At 40.8% G+C, this 18560-nt stretch overlaps 1 protein-coding gene across 1 annotated transcript in view; it reads right to left on the bottom strand.

The window, feature by feature from the left end:
• Positions 1-12910: 12910 nt before the first annotated feature.
• Positions 12911-18560, bottom strand: part of RNF150 (ring finger protein 150) — a 437576-nt gene continuing 431926 nt past the window's right edge. The window contains exon 7 of the mRNA XM_069242581.1: positions 12911-13853. Within this exon, the coding sequence (XP_069098682.1) occupies positions 13735-13853 (119 nt within the window). The 3' untranslated portion in view covers positions 12911-13734. The remainder of the gene's footprint in view (positions 13854-18560) is intronic.

The following is an 18560-nucleotide window of genomic DNA, read 5'->3' as shown; positions in this document are numbered from 1 at the left end:
GCTACGAAGGGCTGTAAGGCTATTAGAACATTCTGCCACCAAAGGGCAGAATGTTCTAATGAATAAAACAAAGTCCTCACGGAGCCCGAGGAGACTAGAATCCACAGCTGTAGCTGTGAAAAAAGAATATGGAATGTTGAAGCTCCGAGCTTTTACCAGCCAGTAAAATCCCAGAGCACTCCATTGTCTGCAATGGAGCTACCAACATTCCAATGTTCTAATATCAATTAGACACTACAGTTCAGTTAATTTTCTTCAGAAGGACAATAATTTTTCAAAATACCATGTTTCCATTTAAATAAAGGCGTGCTCTTTAAATATTAAAAAAAACACATTAAACTGAAACTTTTGCCTTACCCAAAAACTGAGAACACCGATTCTTTAGAACCAGCTATAAGATAGAAAATGGCATCACTGTTGAAAGTGCTACTTTGACCGTACAATGTTGAAATGATTTCTTTTTTAACACTGTGGCTGCAAAAGAAACAATCATTTCATACAGACTGAGCCAGTCATTCTTTGAATGTGACCTAACTTCTACATCTTACCCGCCAAGCCTATCATTTATTTAGGATCTGCAAGTGAGACAGATGCTGCCAGTACAAAAGTTAGAGGCATGGCACACATGAAATATCACACTATCACACTTCTTTTTAAGCAGAACAGAGGAATACATTTGTGAACTTCTCTCAGGGACAGAAACGCTTCCTGTTTCTCTCAGTTAATGACTGCTTCCATTAAAACATCTTTTCTAGACAATCTGTTTTCACAATTGTAGTCCTACCCCCAATCTTAATTTTGTGGTTTAAGTTATTGAAAAAGAAATTTCAATTAACTATAATACATTTTCGATCAAAATACATTGTAGGATGTATCAGTCTACCTACCACACTAACAGACCACCTGGTTTAGGTGACCAAAAACAGAAATGTCATTTAACTATAGTAGATTTTCAATTAAAATACATTGTAAAATGTATCATTTTGGCTACCACACTAACAGACCACCTGGTACTCTTTGCTGTGTTGGTCACAAAGGATGAAAAGTCCTGGAATGGTTTACATGTTGCTCATCTTATTATGCCCCATGTGTCCAGAATGAATCTTGAATGTCTAATCACATTTGCATGTTGCCTTCTGTCCGATAGGGTTCGGTCCTGTCCCCTCGCTATGTAACCTGTAAGTGGGATCACTGGGCTTGTCACTATTCACCAGTAGACGATGGCACAGGTCTATTATAAAATGACAACTCTTCAGGGCAGCACCCGACTCAGATCATGCCTCAGTTATCTGGGACTGGATGTCATCTCATTACATAAAAATGAAATTCCTTGAAAACTATATTCTTTGCGGTTTTCCTCTCATTCATTACATTTACCTGCTAAAAGAGGTGCAGTTCCTTAATTATACCGTGCCTTCCTTGGGATCACCAACCATATTTTTGCACCTAATTTGGTTTCAAAATTAAATTTCAAACTTTAACTTCAAAATATATTTAAACATACTCACCTCTGATTTCACCTTTTTGACATAACAAAACAATGAATCTTGTTTGCAGATTTCATACTCTTAGGGCCCTACTACCAAATGACTCAAAGAATGGTATCCGGTCATCAAAACTTCACCAGGTCTTAAACAGTCTTTCCATCTTGAAAGCAGACATTTTCTGAAGACCCTGTTCCATTCTTAGTACATCTGCCATCCTTTGGAACATTCTCAAGTTGTATGTAATGTATTACTTGTTTTAATGCCACATAAATATTTAACACTTTTTCTGTTCATTTAATTTATGTAGATGCACGAAATGTGTTTGCCACGAAGTAAAAACGTACTGGTTTCAACATAATGGCACATATGTTCAATTATGGAGTTTTGAATGCAAATTTACACTTTTTTACTCCTTATTTTTGTTAATTTCCTTATGTTTTCGATGAAATCGGTTCACTAATAATTCAGATGCCTTTGTTATGTGTCTTTTTTAAGATGTGATTAAAATGGTCCTAGAAGTTTGTTGTCGCCAGAGGTAAAAATATGGCCTCAGCCATCACAAAACGCTCTCTGCTCTACGTCCTTTGTTAGTGCCTAATTTCCACACCCGAAACTGTTCAATATCACATGAAAGAATCCTCAATAAAAATGAACCCCGCTCCAAAGTTAGACGAAGTACTGAATAAAATCTGTTTACTAGAAAGTCACAATTTATAATATTTTTCTGATCAATACACCTTTGTACCTTATGCTGGAGACTTGTATTTTTATTTGGTACATAAATGAAATCTCTCTGTAAATGAAGTGATATTGCAAGTATTTAAAATTGTACAGAAGTGCAATCTCTCTCTAAATGGAGTGATGTTGCATGGATTATACTATCAGATCACACATTCCAACTTTTGGTGGCTCTGCATCTGTAAAATTCATACGTTTCTGGAATCCTACGTTAATCTGATGTTGCAATCGAACATCTGATTTTGCAGTTTGTAAGTCATTTAGCAAAGTTAAATATGACTCACTTACCAACACCCGGAAAGTGCCGGAACAAGTGTCTGCAGAACTTAAGTCGAAACAGATACACTTATTCAAGTAGCAGGTGTGGCAATGTCCATATCTGTCATGAACTATTGTCAGATATATGCATTCTGTTAGGGCTAAAGGGCAACAGGCAAAACGTTGTTTACTTGTAACTGTGGTTTTCAGCTTGGAGTTTTTACACAGTTACATATTGTGCACCATCCTGCCATCTAGTGGTTGGGGTGGAAAGTAGAAGTTGTCATTATAGTAAGCTACATTGTTAGGGTGTCATTCGTGGGCATGCCTATAATCAGACTCCTTATGACCGTAACAGCCTGCAAACGTGTGCTGGCTGAGGTTATCCTTAGGCCATTGTTTTCATGTTATGGGAATAAGAGTTCCAAAATGTTTGCCTAAATTTAAAAAAAAAACTCACTTGAAACCAAGCTAATCTTATTCTTCCTCTTGGACTTAAAAAGGACCAAATGTAAAGGTGAATTACAAATTAAGAGACAGTAATACTGAAGAATTTAACCCAACAGATAGAAAAACAAACATGTTCTTTCAGGAGGCGTTCCCAGATACGTATGTTAATTTTCTACTTATAATTGAATGCAATGTGAACTGGACACGTGCACCAGACTGCTTACAAACAAGAAAATAATTACATGGAATTATTAAAATAAAAAGTCTGGAACACAACATCAAATGGCGATAATGCAAGAACCATAAAGAAAATATTCAGTGTTCTCAAATAATTAAATACTGCAAAATACAGTAGATGAGGATCAAACCCATGGTTGAGAGAACTTTTAAACAGAGGAAGGGGTGACAACCCATAGTGGAGGAGGAAGAAAGGGCTTAAGAGGAAGTGAAGCTTGTGGTTCAACCTTCTGAATTTAGAGACCTCCAACCAAAACTGTTTCCTGCTTTGCTGACCTCTGAGACAAAGAGCGCTTCACCTTTGCTACAGTCATGAGGGAGTAACGGCCTGCACAGCCAGATAGGTGGGACATGAACTGTAGCCAAGGAGATGGTTGCAATGATTAAAGTATCTTTAAAATTGAGGTATGCAATCAAAACCATGTGATGCGGCAGGAGCATGATGGGCAACTTTCAGGCTATCGTTGACGGAGTTATTAATTTCCGCCATCATTAATTTCCCTGATTCTGTGTAGGATTCCTGAAACACTGGTTGGAATTAGATCTTTTATCAAAACGAATTGAATGAATGTCAAAAGTAGTAGACTTTGCACATTTTTTAACTTGAGAATGCAGTGCCAAATAGGAATCAATACAAAGGTCCAAAGATTTGACAGCAAAAGAGTGGGGGCACAGGGATACAGTAAAATCATCAACTGCCTATTCCTATAACCAAAGATCCACATCAGTTTTGGTGTGGGAGATGGAGAGAAAACAAATCTCAATTCCGGAGAAGAGAATGATAAGCTTGCACCTCAATTTCCTAAAGGCAAAGCTACAGCACACAAGATCTTCTGCTACCCTCCACAAGAGAAGCCACATATCGTCTGCGTATGGTGAATCAGGGCTCCCAAAGCAGGCACTGCCCAGTGACCTTGTACAGACTGAACAGTAAAAGAGCTAGGGTCAAATTCTGAGCCACAATGATGGGTAGAGGGGGTCGCACATAGCTTAAAACCACATTCAAGCAAACTGGGTATGGTGCAAAAATGCAAAAACATGCTAATTAACTATAGCAAATTATAGAGATTTGGTTTTTTTTTTAAAGGGCATTTCAAGATCTTGAGTGCTTTGTGTTAACCCTTCCTATGGGTGGTCAGCCATTTCAATTAAAATAAATTAGAAAGTGTTTGGACCAATCAACAACATAAGACAAACTGGAAACTGAACACATACGAGACGCCGTAGCTTTGTGACATGTTATCAGCGTGTTCTACCTGCTCAGACATGATTTACCTTCTCGTCCAAAGGAACATCATGCCCAGGTGGTGACCACATTTATTTTGTCAAGGTTGATTACTATAGTAGCCCTGAGGTAGCAATGCATTGGTTTCTCACCCGAGCATGAGGGATTCAAGAGTTCTCTGCACAAAGAGACGTCCATTGGTCAGCAGTGGAAATGTGCGTCTTTGCAAAATTCACACAACATTTAATGAGCCTGACTCTTTCTGTGTAAAATATCCCCTTATGCTCATTTATTTCAAAGCCAGCTAGAGCTCAACAGAAGTGCTGTGGTTGGAAATCGCAAGTACTGGGACCCAGGCTGTGGGACCGGCTGCCCCTGTGAATGAAGGCTATCACCTCCGACCCAGCTGAATTCAGCCTTGAAGACTTTTTATTTTACTAGGCCTTCTTTTTTTCATGCGCTTGTAGTCAGTTCTCTCTAGAGAGGTGTTCTTAGCACCAAGAACCCTTTGGATGTTAGCTCACTTTGCCAGAACGCAAATCATTCAATCAGACAAGTAAATTGCGTGCTATCTCATTTTGACTTTGTTCACCTGTCACTAAGCGGGATCTGCTAGGCTGGCTGCCTGACACCGCAATAATATATCAACATATCCTATCTGGTGACTACTCAGTGTCGTTATAAATGGATTTTATATTAAATCAGCAAGCCTGTTTCTGAAAGTGCGGAGCAGCTGCTTGATCTTTTTAGCTGAACTGGCAGCAGAATCAATGCGCTTTTGGTTGTATTGTGGTCAACGGCTACCTCATGCCACTTAGGGACTCCATGCTCTAGTGTATTTGGCACGAGCATCGCCTCTTAAGAACTTGTTTACTCTGGCTGGTCTCGCTTTCATGAGGAGAGCATGTTATCCTCCTGGTCCTCAGAGAGCAGCCAATAGCGTTGGAAGCGGTGAAATCAAAGCCTTGACTGGCTGGCCGCTCACAGAGCAGCTGCGCGCGCGCGGCAGACATGAGGAAAGACTTTGGATGAGCTCTTAATGGATTGAATAAAACTCTAATACATTGTGGCAGGTGATTGGATCGTCTATGGATCGTACATATTTTCTTTTTTTGTACTTGCCATTAAGTAAAAGGGCTGGTCACAAGTCTAAAATAACAATCAAGGGAAAACCTTTTGCCAGTGCCAATCCTGGGGTGCAGGGATATTTCGTTTTTGTCCTTCATGGAGAGGATGCAACATAATCCTCCCTCAGGGGCTTACAAAAGTTTGTGTTCTTTTAGAATGTCATACATCATATGTGCACAGTTTTGTGATTGTGCCAATTGTTGACCGGGGCCCTTAAAGGGCATTGCTTGGAAAAAACACAACAAACCAATAAATTTGCTTTAATATAATATATTTGAGAGGAAAGTCTGCCCTTATGAGCGGAGCAGACAAGGACAGAAAAGACAAGCAAAAAAGTTCCTCTCTGAATGCTCAAAACACAATGTACTAAGATTCTCAACCAAGAAGTTTCATAGGATAGAAGCCCCACATTGTACCTGCCGGGATACATACTGGAGGGCGACCTTTGCTAGAAGAAGCATAACAGAAGATACTCCGTTTTGCAGAGACAGCACTATAATGGTTGAACATGAACCAATGACCAGCAGGGTATGGCTGTATCTTCTAAGAGGGGCAGCCTTACGCTCTTTGCAAAATGTGATTAACCAAGTAGAACCAGATTTATGGGTCGTGTCCAGTGCTTAATTTGAGGCAGCGGCTTCCGGTGTGGGCACTGGCACTTATTTTTGAGGGCTGACAATTAGTTTTCTGTCTTAGGCATTTACAACAAGCAAAATACGCTAATGGCAAAGACTGAGGAAGAAAAAAACGAGAAAGCGTCACAAAGGGAGAAAGCAGAAAGCTGCAAGAGTGAACTGAAGGGGCAGGATTGGCTGTAAATGGATTAAAGAGACCCGAGATGGCTTTGGGATTACGCCGCCTCAGTATTCTGTGCTTGCACATTTAATTGCAGCAGCCGCAGGTTTCAAAGGAGAGCTTTGGGCACTGGCATGCTTTTATTTACAAATTAAGCACTGGTGGTGTCTATCAATCAACCGGAAGATTTGTTGGTCATTCACATTCTGTTGTGTGTCTTTTGCATAAATTGTGTGCATTATTTAATGCAACACACCTTCGACAAGCAGCAGTCCACTGCTGTGATGTCACATTAGTGGATTGTCATACTGTCTTCCTATGACAGGAAAAAAAAGCACTCATCCGTAGGAAGCCACCACCTCTGGGTCCCCCAGACTTCAGATAAAGTCACCCCCTTTGCTGACAGATTCTACTGTGCTTCTTGCAGAGAGCATTAACCCCTTTACTCATGAGGGCCTTTGGCTAGGTTGAGCTCTTTCAAGCTCTGCTAGAAGTGAACTGAGAGGGTAGCAAGAGAAAATAAGAGAATGTGCCCTGCTACTTAACTGGTCGCAATGAAAGCACTCAAACTAAGCATCAGAGGCAGAATGTGGAGGTCTTATCTTCACATCAGTTTCTGGACACCCTTTTCTGCCACCACCACCACCAAAAACAGTAGACTAGGGAAGGGTGTAACACTGCGAGCCAAATGTTTGCATTCCTACAGCTTTATGGTTTGAGAGTCATGTGATTTTTTTTGGTACACATCTGACGTATTTGAATACAAATAAATATGTGGCTGACAAACACAAGAAATGTAGGTCTCCTTTGATTTCACGCTGCAGCACATAAAACCCAAGTAGTGTTAGGTTGGTTTATCATGCACTTCAAAGTGCTCTGAAAGGAAAAGCTATCCTAGGAGAATGACAGCTAAAGTCCCCAAGCCTGCTGTCTGGAGGGTCCTCAGAGAGAGGAGAGTTTGGAGGTTGGCATGATTTTAGAGACTGCTATCCTGATATGACGGAGCATGGCGATCACCGACTGCTTCTAGCCAAGGACGGGCTCAGCCTTAATGATGCTTAATAAATTTGAAACAGTGACCAACAAGAGCTGGCGGGGCAATCAGCTTAGTCACCCAACCCACCGGCGGCAGTATATGCAGCAAAAAGTGGTATATACTGTTATTGTCGTCATTAGGCAATGTCTACTTATGCTATTATAACTAGGACTGGTTAAAACAAATGTCAAATAAGTTGATCAAAATCTAACACCAGCAGAAGGAGGAGACACCCTGGAAGAGTAATCATACACCACTAGTTTTTTTGGGCTGCCCTGATACACCGGGGACCTTTGAAATGCACGGTGTCCTACTTTACAGCTCAGTCTGCTAATGGAACCTGGGTGCTGCTCGGAAGCCAAGAGCAGAAAAATATATTGTAATACCCTGCCATTTGCAAGAAAGCTCGATGGGAGGTCATTTCTGTGGAGTTTTGAGATGTTTTAGAATGTGCACTCATGCAGTCTCCTGTACTAGGGCTCCTGGCGGCCCAATTGTGGGAAATCTGGCAGCGTCAGCACCCTGCTGCCTGCCATTATATCGCTCCACATAAAATATACTCAACTTCACTCAATGGACCTTTGAGTGTGGTCATTAGGTAGGCAGGCTTCAGGGAACCAGTAAAAAAACAAGTACCAGCTTTTGAATTGCCTCTAGTGTTTGTCTGCACAAGGATATACTGGCTTCATCTATACTTTGATTTAGCATTTATTATCTGCGCTGGCAAGCAGCAGAGGTTCCAATGTTGTATCTTGGGGTTCTGGAGACCAGCCAAACTTGACTATCCACCTGCAGGTAATGGGGGGCATGCACTTTATGGAGGATTCATAAAATGGCGTACTTGTTCAATAAACACAACACCTCGGTGCATATGAAAAGCAGGCATCCCTCTGTTACCCAGCTTTAAGAAAAATGCGTTGATTTGCTCATTTATTTGGTGTATTGGAACTTGAAAAGAGCTTTGGCCACCAAACCGGTGTCCAAGTCCTCGATTCAGTCTTTTATCCTTAGCAATGGCAAGCTCTGAATGAAGCTGAGTTACTAACAGCACGTCACGTGCTAATAATGACCTCTTCTGGTCAAAACATGGGACAGCTAGCTGGACGTAGCTTGACAGCTTAACATAGGAGCAGGCAGCTTAAACCCCAGGAAGTGTGAGGGCACAATCAGAAGCATGGCACCATAAAACCACCTGATAGTGAGGGCGCCAGAGGTGCCCAGAGTGGTGAAAGACATTCTCCTGTTCAATGCACACCAACTGCTGATGTTTTATTACTGAAGATTTACAGAGCGCGCTATCACCCATAGGACCTCACGGTACTTACAGTGCACATTTGATTTATGTATGCTCCTAAACAGTGTCCTTAATGGGCATCAAGTGCTTGCACATCTTTATTTTGGAAAGACCATTGTCAGCACTTCTAAGAAGCGTAAAGACTTTTAAAAGGAGAGCTCTGGCACTTCTCAGTACCTAACATGTATTCTGCGACAATAGATACGTGTACTTGAGTTTTTCCATTTCAAGCATTGCTCATAAAGCTATAAGGTTCACTTCTGCTTAGCATTGTAGTGCCTGATGGGTCTGTGCCCAATGACCACTTTAAACAGCAGTCTACAGTATCTCCTGAAATTATTAGACCCTAAATGCTCATTGATTAAGTCTACCAGAGCACAAACATAAAAGTAGGCAACAGACTGTGTGTAAGTCAACACACTCACCTTTTAACAATGGAACCAGGATAAACAACTAACCAGTACAGAAACAATAGGTTGAGGAATATGGTTATGCCATGCTCACTGAGCTCGGGCAGTTACACGTCACGGGTCAAATGTTCGAGAAGACCACAGAGCCGCTGAAACTGCAACCTTAGGCTCAAACAGGGACTTTTACTTAAAGGAATAGAGCAGAACTAGGGTGAGGGGATATCACAAAATGTTTGTGCCACTTCACAGAAACGAGAAATCCATCTGCACCGTATTTAAGAGATAGTGTAATATGACCAAAGCAAACAAAATTTCCCCTAGTGCACATCTAAGAAAGATTTTTTTACTAGCACAAAATGGAGAGAATTGATTGTGAAACATGTGTTGTATTGCTTTAAATAGTTCTAAGTAAGCCATGGGATTTTTACAAAGAGGTCCAAATCACTGCATAACTCTGAGTTTACATAATAAAGAAACATAGAAGACTGATTTTACATTATTTTTGCTAATAATGAAAAAAATCTACAAATGCACAGATATTATATGCGATAATGATGTGAAATCAGGTTACTTTGTTTTTCTCCAGTACAAGTGCCACTCCTACCTTACACTAGAAACAAAATAGGTGCAAATAGGTTTGAATTTCACTTTTTCCTTCACATTCATGCAAAGTTTCTGTGACGCAGCCCCAAACCGTGCTTACGCAACAATTAAATTAACAAATGTCGACCAGGGCTCTTGAATAACTTGAAATCTGCGAAGATTGTGACTGCTCAATTTAGGATCACCTATTGAAATGTATTGCACGTTTCTTCAGAATTTGAACGAGGCAGTTTGGTTGGAGTTGGAGATAATGCATTGTCCAACTGGACTGGGTATTCCCATTATAGGGAAGTGGCTATAAGGGCCCAGTCTGCACGATGAACTATACAACGTCACACAGCACCTAGAAGAGGACTTAAATCTCGCAGATGGGAAAATGGAGCTTACTTAGGTAAATTAACAAGAAACCAACAAAATAATTTATTTGAGCGAACAGTCAATTACTGAGCAAGTGGAGGAAGATGTCCAGCTGGATTCACATGATTTTTTTCTGACGTTTGGTGCAACATTTATTGAGTGATGTGGTTAGCACAGTCAAATTATAGAATAATCAAGGACCTTCATTCAAGGCATGTCGCCTTGGAAATTAAATGGATAATATTTTGCATGATTGTTGATCGATGACCAAGATTTGTAGCCACGTAAAAAAGACGTGTTATTTACCTGCCAGGCTCTGTTTTTAAAAGGGCCAAAAACAACGAGAAAACATTGCGAGCTAGTCACATTGTATTGATCTTAGTAGACTGTTACCGTCCCAGCCTGGACGACTGAAGTTCTCCAGAGTAGGTTAATGTGGTCTGGAAGTCATTTGTAGCAGGCCCAGTCAGTAAACAAAATAAACAGGCTCCGTTGGGTTTAGCCAAACACCTAGAATAACTGAAAAGATACTCTTGGGACACAGTTATTGTCAATTCAGCTCTCTGCGTTTTATACACACTTGCCATGTATGGAATCAGTGGCATATGCTCGAACAGTATTCAGTTAAAGTTTTATGTGGCATTAACATTCTGCAAAAATTAGTGAATCATGCTCTACTATTGGTGGCTATCTGAGCCATTGAACTATTTTCTTGTTATAACTGTAGGTTACATGTACGTGTGAACGCCCAATTAAGTTTGAAGAGACAAGTATAACGAGGAATACTTCCATTAAAACTATAATTCATCAACCCCTTGCATTATGTTTCTTCCTGAACACCAATAACTTTGTGTTCTTTAATTATTACGAATACTCACATTCTCTCAAGCATAATACAGCTAAAGCCTCTTGTAGAGTTAAGGCAAACAGCCCCAGACCATCAGCATATATTAACAAAGATATCATAGGCAGGTGGAGGGTACCTGACCAGGATGATCTGGTAAGAGAGCTGGCCACAGAGAAAACAACAGATCTGAATATCAGGTAAACGAAAGAGCCTGACCTGTAGTGGGTCAGAGACCAGATGGGTCTCAAACATCACCTTCATGCATCGTCTATACACGTTTGTGATAGAGAAATGTAAACTTTTTCAAAAGAAGCAAAAACAATATCTAAGTGACAAGGCTCCTTACAGAGAGCACTCTAGCACCCGCAAAACGTTTGTAAAACTAACTTGACAAGTGATTTCCTGGTGTTGCTGGCAACTGACATTAGCTTGACAAGGTTTCTCCTGATTTTTGTATGCTGGTTGTTCTGAGGGTCGTTAACACTTCCTTTTTCATTTCATTTGAGGTAATCAACAGAAACTAAACTTGGATACATTTTTCAGTAAATCAGCAGGAATTGTTCAGTAACAGATCGGGATAAACCTAAATGGCGTTGAGTCTTCTGTTAAACCGCGCCCCCGTTCAAGTTCTGCAAATTTCAAGTAAAGTTATAAATACTGTCACAGCACAGGCAGGTAGAGCAGAAAGAGTTAAAAACAGAGATAAATGCAAACGATCGCACAATGACATTACCAATAAGCAAGAACGAAAAACCCCTGTCGTGCAGAAAAAAACAAAGAGTGTATCTGAAATAGCGGGGTGGAGATAACTGAAAAGAAAATCATAGCAAAACAGAGTGAAATAATGGGAAAAGCAGCAATAGCTACAAGAAGAAGACACACAAATGAACAATGATAATATAAAACAAATACAAATAAACTCAAACACACTCGTGTTGCAAAGACTTACTCCTTCCTGCACGTTGAAACAGTTAATGACAACAAAAAAAGCGTTTTCTTATAAAAGTGAAAATCAGTTCACTAGATTCCAGCACCAGACAACTTCAGCTCCTGAAATACTACAAAAGTATTCTCACGTATGTTAAAACACAAAGTGATGGCTGCTGTCCCTGTAATGAAAGAATACATTTACCAGACATTCTCAGACTTAACACAACCCCATTTCACGGTGAAGAAAGTACTTTGAGCCCATGCAACGGATTACTCCTGCTGGTTTGTACTTGTCAATACATGTGGCGATACTGGATTTTTACAATGAATTTCCCAATCCCTTAAGAATAATGCTCAAAAATATATCTGTGAAAGAGAAGCCCACCTACACATGTATCAACAATTGGTAGAAATGAAAAAACAGCACTACAACCAAAAAGTGCTCTTTAAGTGTCTTACATATCCACACAATGTGCCTTGAGCACCAAAAGTGTGACCTGCCTTCCTGATTCATAGTAGCAGAATAGGTGGTTACAAAGAACTAGGAGAAAAACACTTGGATCCCGTTTTGCCTACCACAGGCAACTTTGCAAAGATGAGGAACACTAGTCATTAGATGTGGCTCAGGAGAAAAGATGCTATAAACAATGAGTCATTTGTTTGACCAAATATACCCAAAAGTATGTTTCACCGTAGATGACAATATAATGTATACGTTTCCTTCCTTTTAAGAACCAAGTCCTTGGAGTTAGCATTGTTGACCTTGCAAGAGATGTACAATCAAATCCTGGCTCTGGTCTTCCTCTTGTTGAAGGCAGTCAGACTGAGGTCAAGGTCAGTTATCCAATACTATAATTAGGTTAGAAGGTCTTTCATGGAGGTTCAGGACGCCTGTTGTGATAGATTGTAATGCTGCACTCACAAATGTAGACAGAAAACTGGATAAATTCTTAAGAGCTGGTATGAGGTTTACTCAATGAGATTCATTAAGGTAAGAAAGTTCTCAGCACCACAATTCTTACACACCAGCAAACCTATAAGCCACACTATTATACTATCAAATCTCCTAGAATTCACTATTTTGTAGCCAGAGCAAAAGAAAAAGGAAAAATATCTGAATTTAAGACCAATTTACTCTTCAGCTAGTGATATGCAACACAAAAGGCCAATATGCAATGGAAGCATTTCGCAGAACAGAAACTGGGGATTACTTAAACATGTGTAGACGATTAAAGCCGGCTTCAGCATTGTCTTCTTCCTTTATGAGTTTACAAACAGATGGATTTCTTCGAGTGGAAGCTCTACTATGAACCAGCCCTAGTTACCTGTTGCTATACATTCAGAGCTTCATGAGAAGGGGCAAGTTGAAGATATACAATTCAAGAGCTGCTGTTCCAACATCGGTAAACAAACAGGTTTTTCTATACAGCCACTGATCGCAGAAATACAAAGCTGTCTGCATCGCCCTTGAGGCACCTTGACCATTCAGGATGCAAGTTTGTTCTGTGGGTCCACACTTTGGAAAAGATGAAGGTGCGAAGCAGAGAATCACTTCCATCATGAAACTCTTCCATATACAAACGATAAATAATAATAAAAAATAAAATAAAGATAGGAAGTGTACAAAATGAAACCGTAGTCTAGTAGTCACATATTTATACCATCCTCCAAAGAGGAACTCTGCCGCTCTTGAGCATATGGGCAAGCAAGAGGCTCTCTTCTTTCTGGAAAGAAAGCTGAAATGCCAAGAGGATGAACGTGTGCCACAGACAAAAGTAGACAGCCATCACTATTGCTTTTGATGAAGTCCCAGGATGCAGTGCTCTGGAGTTCTGTGATGTTTCTGGACATGGGATTGGGTGACATCCTGGGGAGCTGACCTTTTTATCACGCTCTAACTTGACTTTCCACCTTAGGGGAACTCCCACTTTTTCTCCTTTCAGGATTTCACCTCTTCACAGTCCTGCTCAGCAGAGAGTTCCACATCAGACAGTCCCACTTCTACTGCCAAAATTAAAGAGGTATCGGAATCACTGCTGACTGTTGGCTCTTGTTCACCTGTGAGAAGTGAAAGAAAGAGGCAATCAGGCCTTAGTAATGATACATACATATAAATATACCCACATTTATTTATATTTGTGAAAACGTGCAGAACTCCTGTCGTCTGGGAATGTCTTCCAATGCCTAGTCTTTGAACAAGAAGTTAGTCTAGTGAGTGATGCGCTGTGATTTAGAAGGTGGGGCCTACTACTCCTCAGGGTTATAGTAGAAGGGATTACAGAGTGCTTCTCAACTGGGAATTCTATTAGCCCATCAAGAGTGAGTGTTTATTTCCTATTCCTTTTTAGTCATTCCTTTTATTTTTAGATTTATCAAGTTTGTCGAAGGAATTACAGAATATGCACTTTGTCAAAATAGAAGGAACAAGCACCAAAAAGAAACAAGTATTTGCAGTGCAATAGGTCTTGCATTTTCTTGAGTTAGAGCTATTGGCATTGTAAATTCAGAAGTGGACTTTTCTTGCCACATAAACTGGCCAACCCTTTCTCATGGTTTTGTATTTTCCTGCCATGTTTTAGTGGTCACTGGCAGCCAGTGACATCAGAAATCACAAGCCATTGAGCAGAGACGAGAAGATTGCTCTACCTCCAGTTGGGTAAATGTCTGAACAGAAATTGGAAAATAAGACTGGAAAAGTGTAACCTTTTTATTTTAACAGAATGAAAAGTTTTGCAAGCATTCTTGCCTCGCATTTCAATGAGGAGAGCAGCCTCAGAAGATTTATGGCAAAAATAAAAGAGATAGGCAATGCCCTGTGTGCACTGTTGTGAGGGCTAGCAGGGAGGGGCCCTGGAGAGAGAGAATAGAGATGCAATGCGAGGCTAACTAAGTTTCACATCATTGCTTCTAGGTTTAGTTACATTCTACCTGAAAGGGCATATTGTGGCTTTGGTGGCTTTCGTGAGCAGTGAGCTAAACGACTGTGTGTTTCTTTTGTAAAGTAAGCTTATTTTAGGAGCAAGAGGTAAACGAGGACAGCACTGGAATAAAGTCAAAACAAATGTCAGCAACACAAGAGGAGATGGAGGAACGGAATGCTGAAATAAAACACAGGCAGCTGCCAGCCTAAAACACCCACAGAGAAAGGGGAGCACCAAAGAAATAACAAGAACAGTCTATCACAGTGACAGTTAAAGAAACCAAAGCGGAATAATACAGTAGTTGGTCACTGCTCTGAAACTGACCACTGGTGAGCAAAAATTGTTAAAGGACACTTCAACCAACAAATGAAATCGCTTCAAGCTATAAGAAGTATTCTAAAAGTATACACGAGGTCGAAGGCTTACACTCGACCTGCACTGAGGGTGAGGCGGTACACTAACTTCTGCGAAATGGCTGGGAAATCTAGAGTACTGTAATCAACATCTTGAAGCTTATGCTGAAATATTCCCTCTGACATTGTGCACCAGGAACATAAAGGCTCCATTGCGTACTTATCGACTAGACTTTGGCCACACCACAACACTGGATTAGCAACTTACTCCTTCCCAATTGGTAGGCAGGAAAGAAGTGATGCTAGTGAGAGCCATTGTTATTACTGGTATGCAAGCTCTGCAATGTCTGTCTTCTTGTGTGATGCTTATTGAATCATCTGTGATATGGTGATACCTTAATTACTATGCTTACCACATTATTAAATTAGATCTCGAAGTGCGCTATACACATTGTAATCATAGTGTTGTCATGTGTGATGCTTGTTAATACCGTCTCTTCATACTGTAATAATAAAGTAATTTAAAAGATGTATTATTACGTGAGATTTTGCAAAACTGATAAAAAATTAACCAGAATTTCAAGAAATGCAAACCTGGCGCTACAGAGCTGTATTTTAGCGCAAAATGTGTACTCATGTCCACTTTGCAAACAAGGAGAAATTTGGCACTATAAAAATGGTTCCAAAACACAAGTGCACGCCTTCTGGTTCTTTACGTTGTTCCCATGCTCCTCCAGTAAAATTCTGACACAACTGTAGGGCAATTGCATGTTATGGCGTAATTCGTAGTATCAAGTTCCCTTGATTAAGACAGCATAAAATAAATTTCACCCGAGCTGAAGACAGATACATTCTGTTTTGGCAGCTTGACAGGTTTTTCGGTATTCAGACCAACAAAAGAGAACTTGCTTCCAATTTCTGTTAATTTGGCATGTAGGTATGGGACAATAAGAGCTATAAAAATGAACTACTCTACATTCACTTTCCCTTTAGAAGTGGCCTTCAGCTTTACTTGACTCAAACAATTGCAACCCTTACTGCTTCACATATTTACCCTGGGCCGGCCAGGGTAGGGGTCTCCGCCAGTTGCTAAGCCAGTAAATGGCTTGTTGCGCATCCACTGCTCTGATCTCCGATTAATTGGTAGTTACGGTTTCAAAAGGCCGCTCGGCCTACTGAGTTTGACAGGAGCTCATATCAGTTATGCAATAACAACACCTATTACTGATATATAGTGAAAGACAAGTCAGCTGGGAAAGAAGTGAAGAATAATGCTTCTCTAGTAAAGACAAAATGGAGTGGGAAATTACTTTCCTAACCTCAACCCACCCTTTCACCACAGGTCAGAACGGTTGAGAGAAGCATTCAACAAGGGGTAACCTGTAAATACTGTGTGCAGCGAACAAGGGAAGGCATTTTACCATCAGGAAATACGACCAAAAATGACCTATTTTGGGGGAGGGCAGGGAGGAAAACCCTGAGCGGTAACCCACTTGACCATGCCCCACTGCTGTAAGTCATAACATTCATCAGGTAGACGAAAAAGTAGCCCCAGTTTGACATCTGCAAAAAGCACTATATTCGATGGTCCTTCCACCTGCATCCACGCCTGGTACTCCAACCCCCAGATGGTTCAGGTGGTGCAACTACTCAGCAGCACACCAAGCGCAGCGAACAGAACACATCACCTACCAATATGGACCATGGTTCTTTTAGTCCCACAGAAGACCTTTGGTAATTTCTCAGCATGGGTGGAATTCCATGGAGTTTCAGTAAAACTCCGCAAGAGTCTATCAGTGGGCAGAATCGGGCACATAACGCCGCTTGCATTGTTTTTTTAGCACCAGAAGCTTCTTCCAAGCTCAACTATATTTTCTACTTGAGCGGCAGCTTTCTCAACTTGAACGGTCGCGATCAGCCGCATTGAGAAATCTCATTGGTGAGAAGTTTGAGTGTCTGAAAATTGTGCCTGGGGACACAAATTATTGATTGCACTGGGCAACTTAACACTGATGAGCCACACGCAAGAAAAAAAGTCCTCCACATGGGGGTTGGCAGAGTTTTGCTGGAACCGGGCAAAACTCTGCAAACTCCACTGGAGGAGCTAGAATTTTTCGCTTACCCCTGGTAATTTCTGTGATCCGATCTCGACACAGATGTGACAGACTCTCTTAGAAGGCCTGACAGGTTTAATTGTTTGCTAAGCTTTTGTAATAAAAAAAAATCATCACCATAAAGGATTTTGCTACATAAATGTTTTTGTCTTGAAAATATAATATCTCATCCTGACAAGAAGAAGCTCAGAATAATCTTGGAAAATGTTACCTACAATGTTTTTTTGTTGGAGGAGAAACACGACTTACCTACACTAAACAATGAACTGCTGCTGGAAAACGAAGATTAAAAGCAACATTTTATTTCTTAAGCATAAAGAAAGTACGTTTCCTTTTATGTTTTTAAACATTTCTTGATTTTCTGCAAAATGTAGCAGACATGTACTTCATCACTATATGAATCGATGTACTTTCATGCACCTAAGTACTACTGACATCCCTATTTGTGTAAACATGGTGAAATCAAAGACACCCAAGACACTTGGATTTCAGACTCTGTAACTTGTAGACAATGGCGGAAACTGTCTGTGTTTAGGTCTTAGATACTGACGAATGTGAAATGTATGCCATTTAGAAGTCCATGTATCAAGTATCGGTCTTAAGATTCTGCTTTCATTATGCTGGGCCAAAAGGGTACACCCTGCATTATAATAATGGCATCATCTGTTGATTAAGCGGAGTAAGGTACGAAACATCAAAGCACATTCTATTTTGGGGCAAAACTATGTTCAGATAACTTGGTGACGTGTCGCCTGCAGCATCGGCATCTCTTTGCCATGCCAGTCAAGGTATGCTATTAACCTGCCTAGACTTGTGGGGGTTACTAGATGTGAGCACTTTGACCTATAGGTCTAGTCTCCCTCCATGCAGGCCCTCTATATCGTTAGTGACATTCTCTTGGAAGTCAATGAATGTCGGGTAATGCACCAGTCATGAAATGTCTTGACGTTTCATAGCGTGTGAACTGTAGCAACCAATACGCACATGTACCAACAACCTATTAAACACACCCTCCCACACCAATCAGGGAACATTCCCTTCCCGCAATTAATCCCAGCAACGTTTTCCTTTCCGTGGAAGAGACCACTACATCTTCTTGATTCAACCAACACATGCATGGCCTTGCACTGGAAAGACCAATGCCCCAGCACCTAGGGCTCTTCCACTGCAACAGCCGAGCACTGGCCGAGTCACCACTACGATGTGTCCGCAGATAAATGGAACGTGGTGAGGGGATCTGCCGAACTGTACCAGGCAGTCAAGACCAGCACTCAAAGCAGTCCTAGTCAGAGGGATTGACATAGCCATCAGCATAACCCTAAGGTGCTGCAAGTCAAACCACAGAAGACCTGTCTCTCCATTAGCCTGCAATTGCCT

Source organism: Pleurodeles waltl, chromosome 1_2 (assembly GCF_031143425.1).
Source record: "Pleurodeles waltl isolate 20211129_DDA chromosome 1_2, aPleWal1.hap1.20221129, whole genome shotgun sequence".
Classification (NCBI taxonomy): Eukaryota; Metazoa; Chordata; class Amphibia; order Caudata; family Salamandridae; genus Pleurodeles; species Pleurodeles waltl.
Note: the sequence above shows the minus strand (reverse complement) of the source record. Positions and strands in the feature narration are given on the sequence as shown.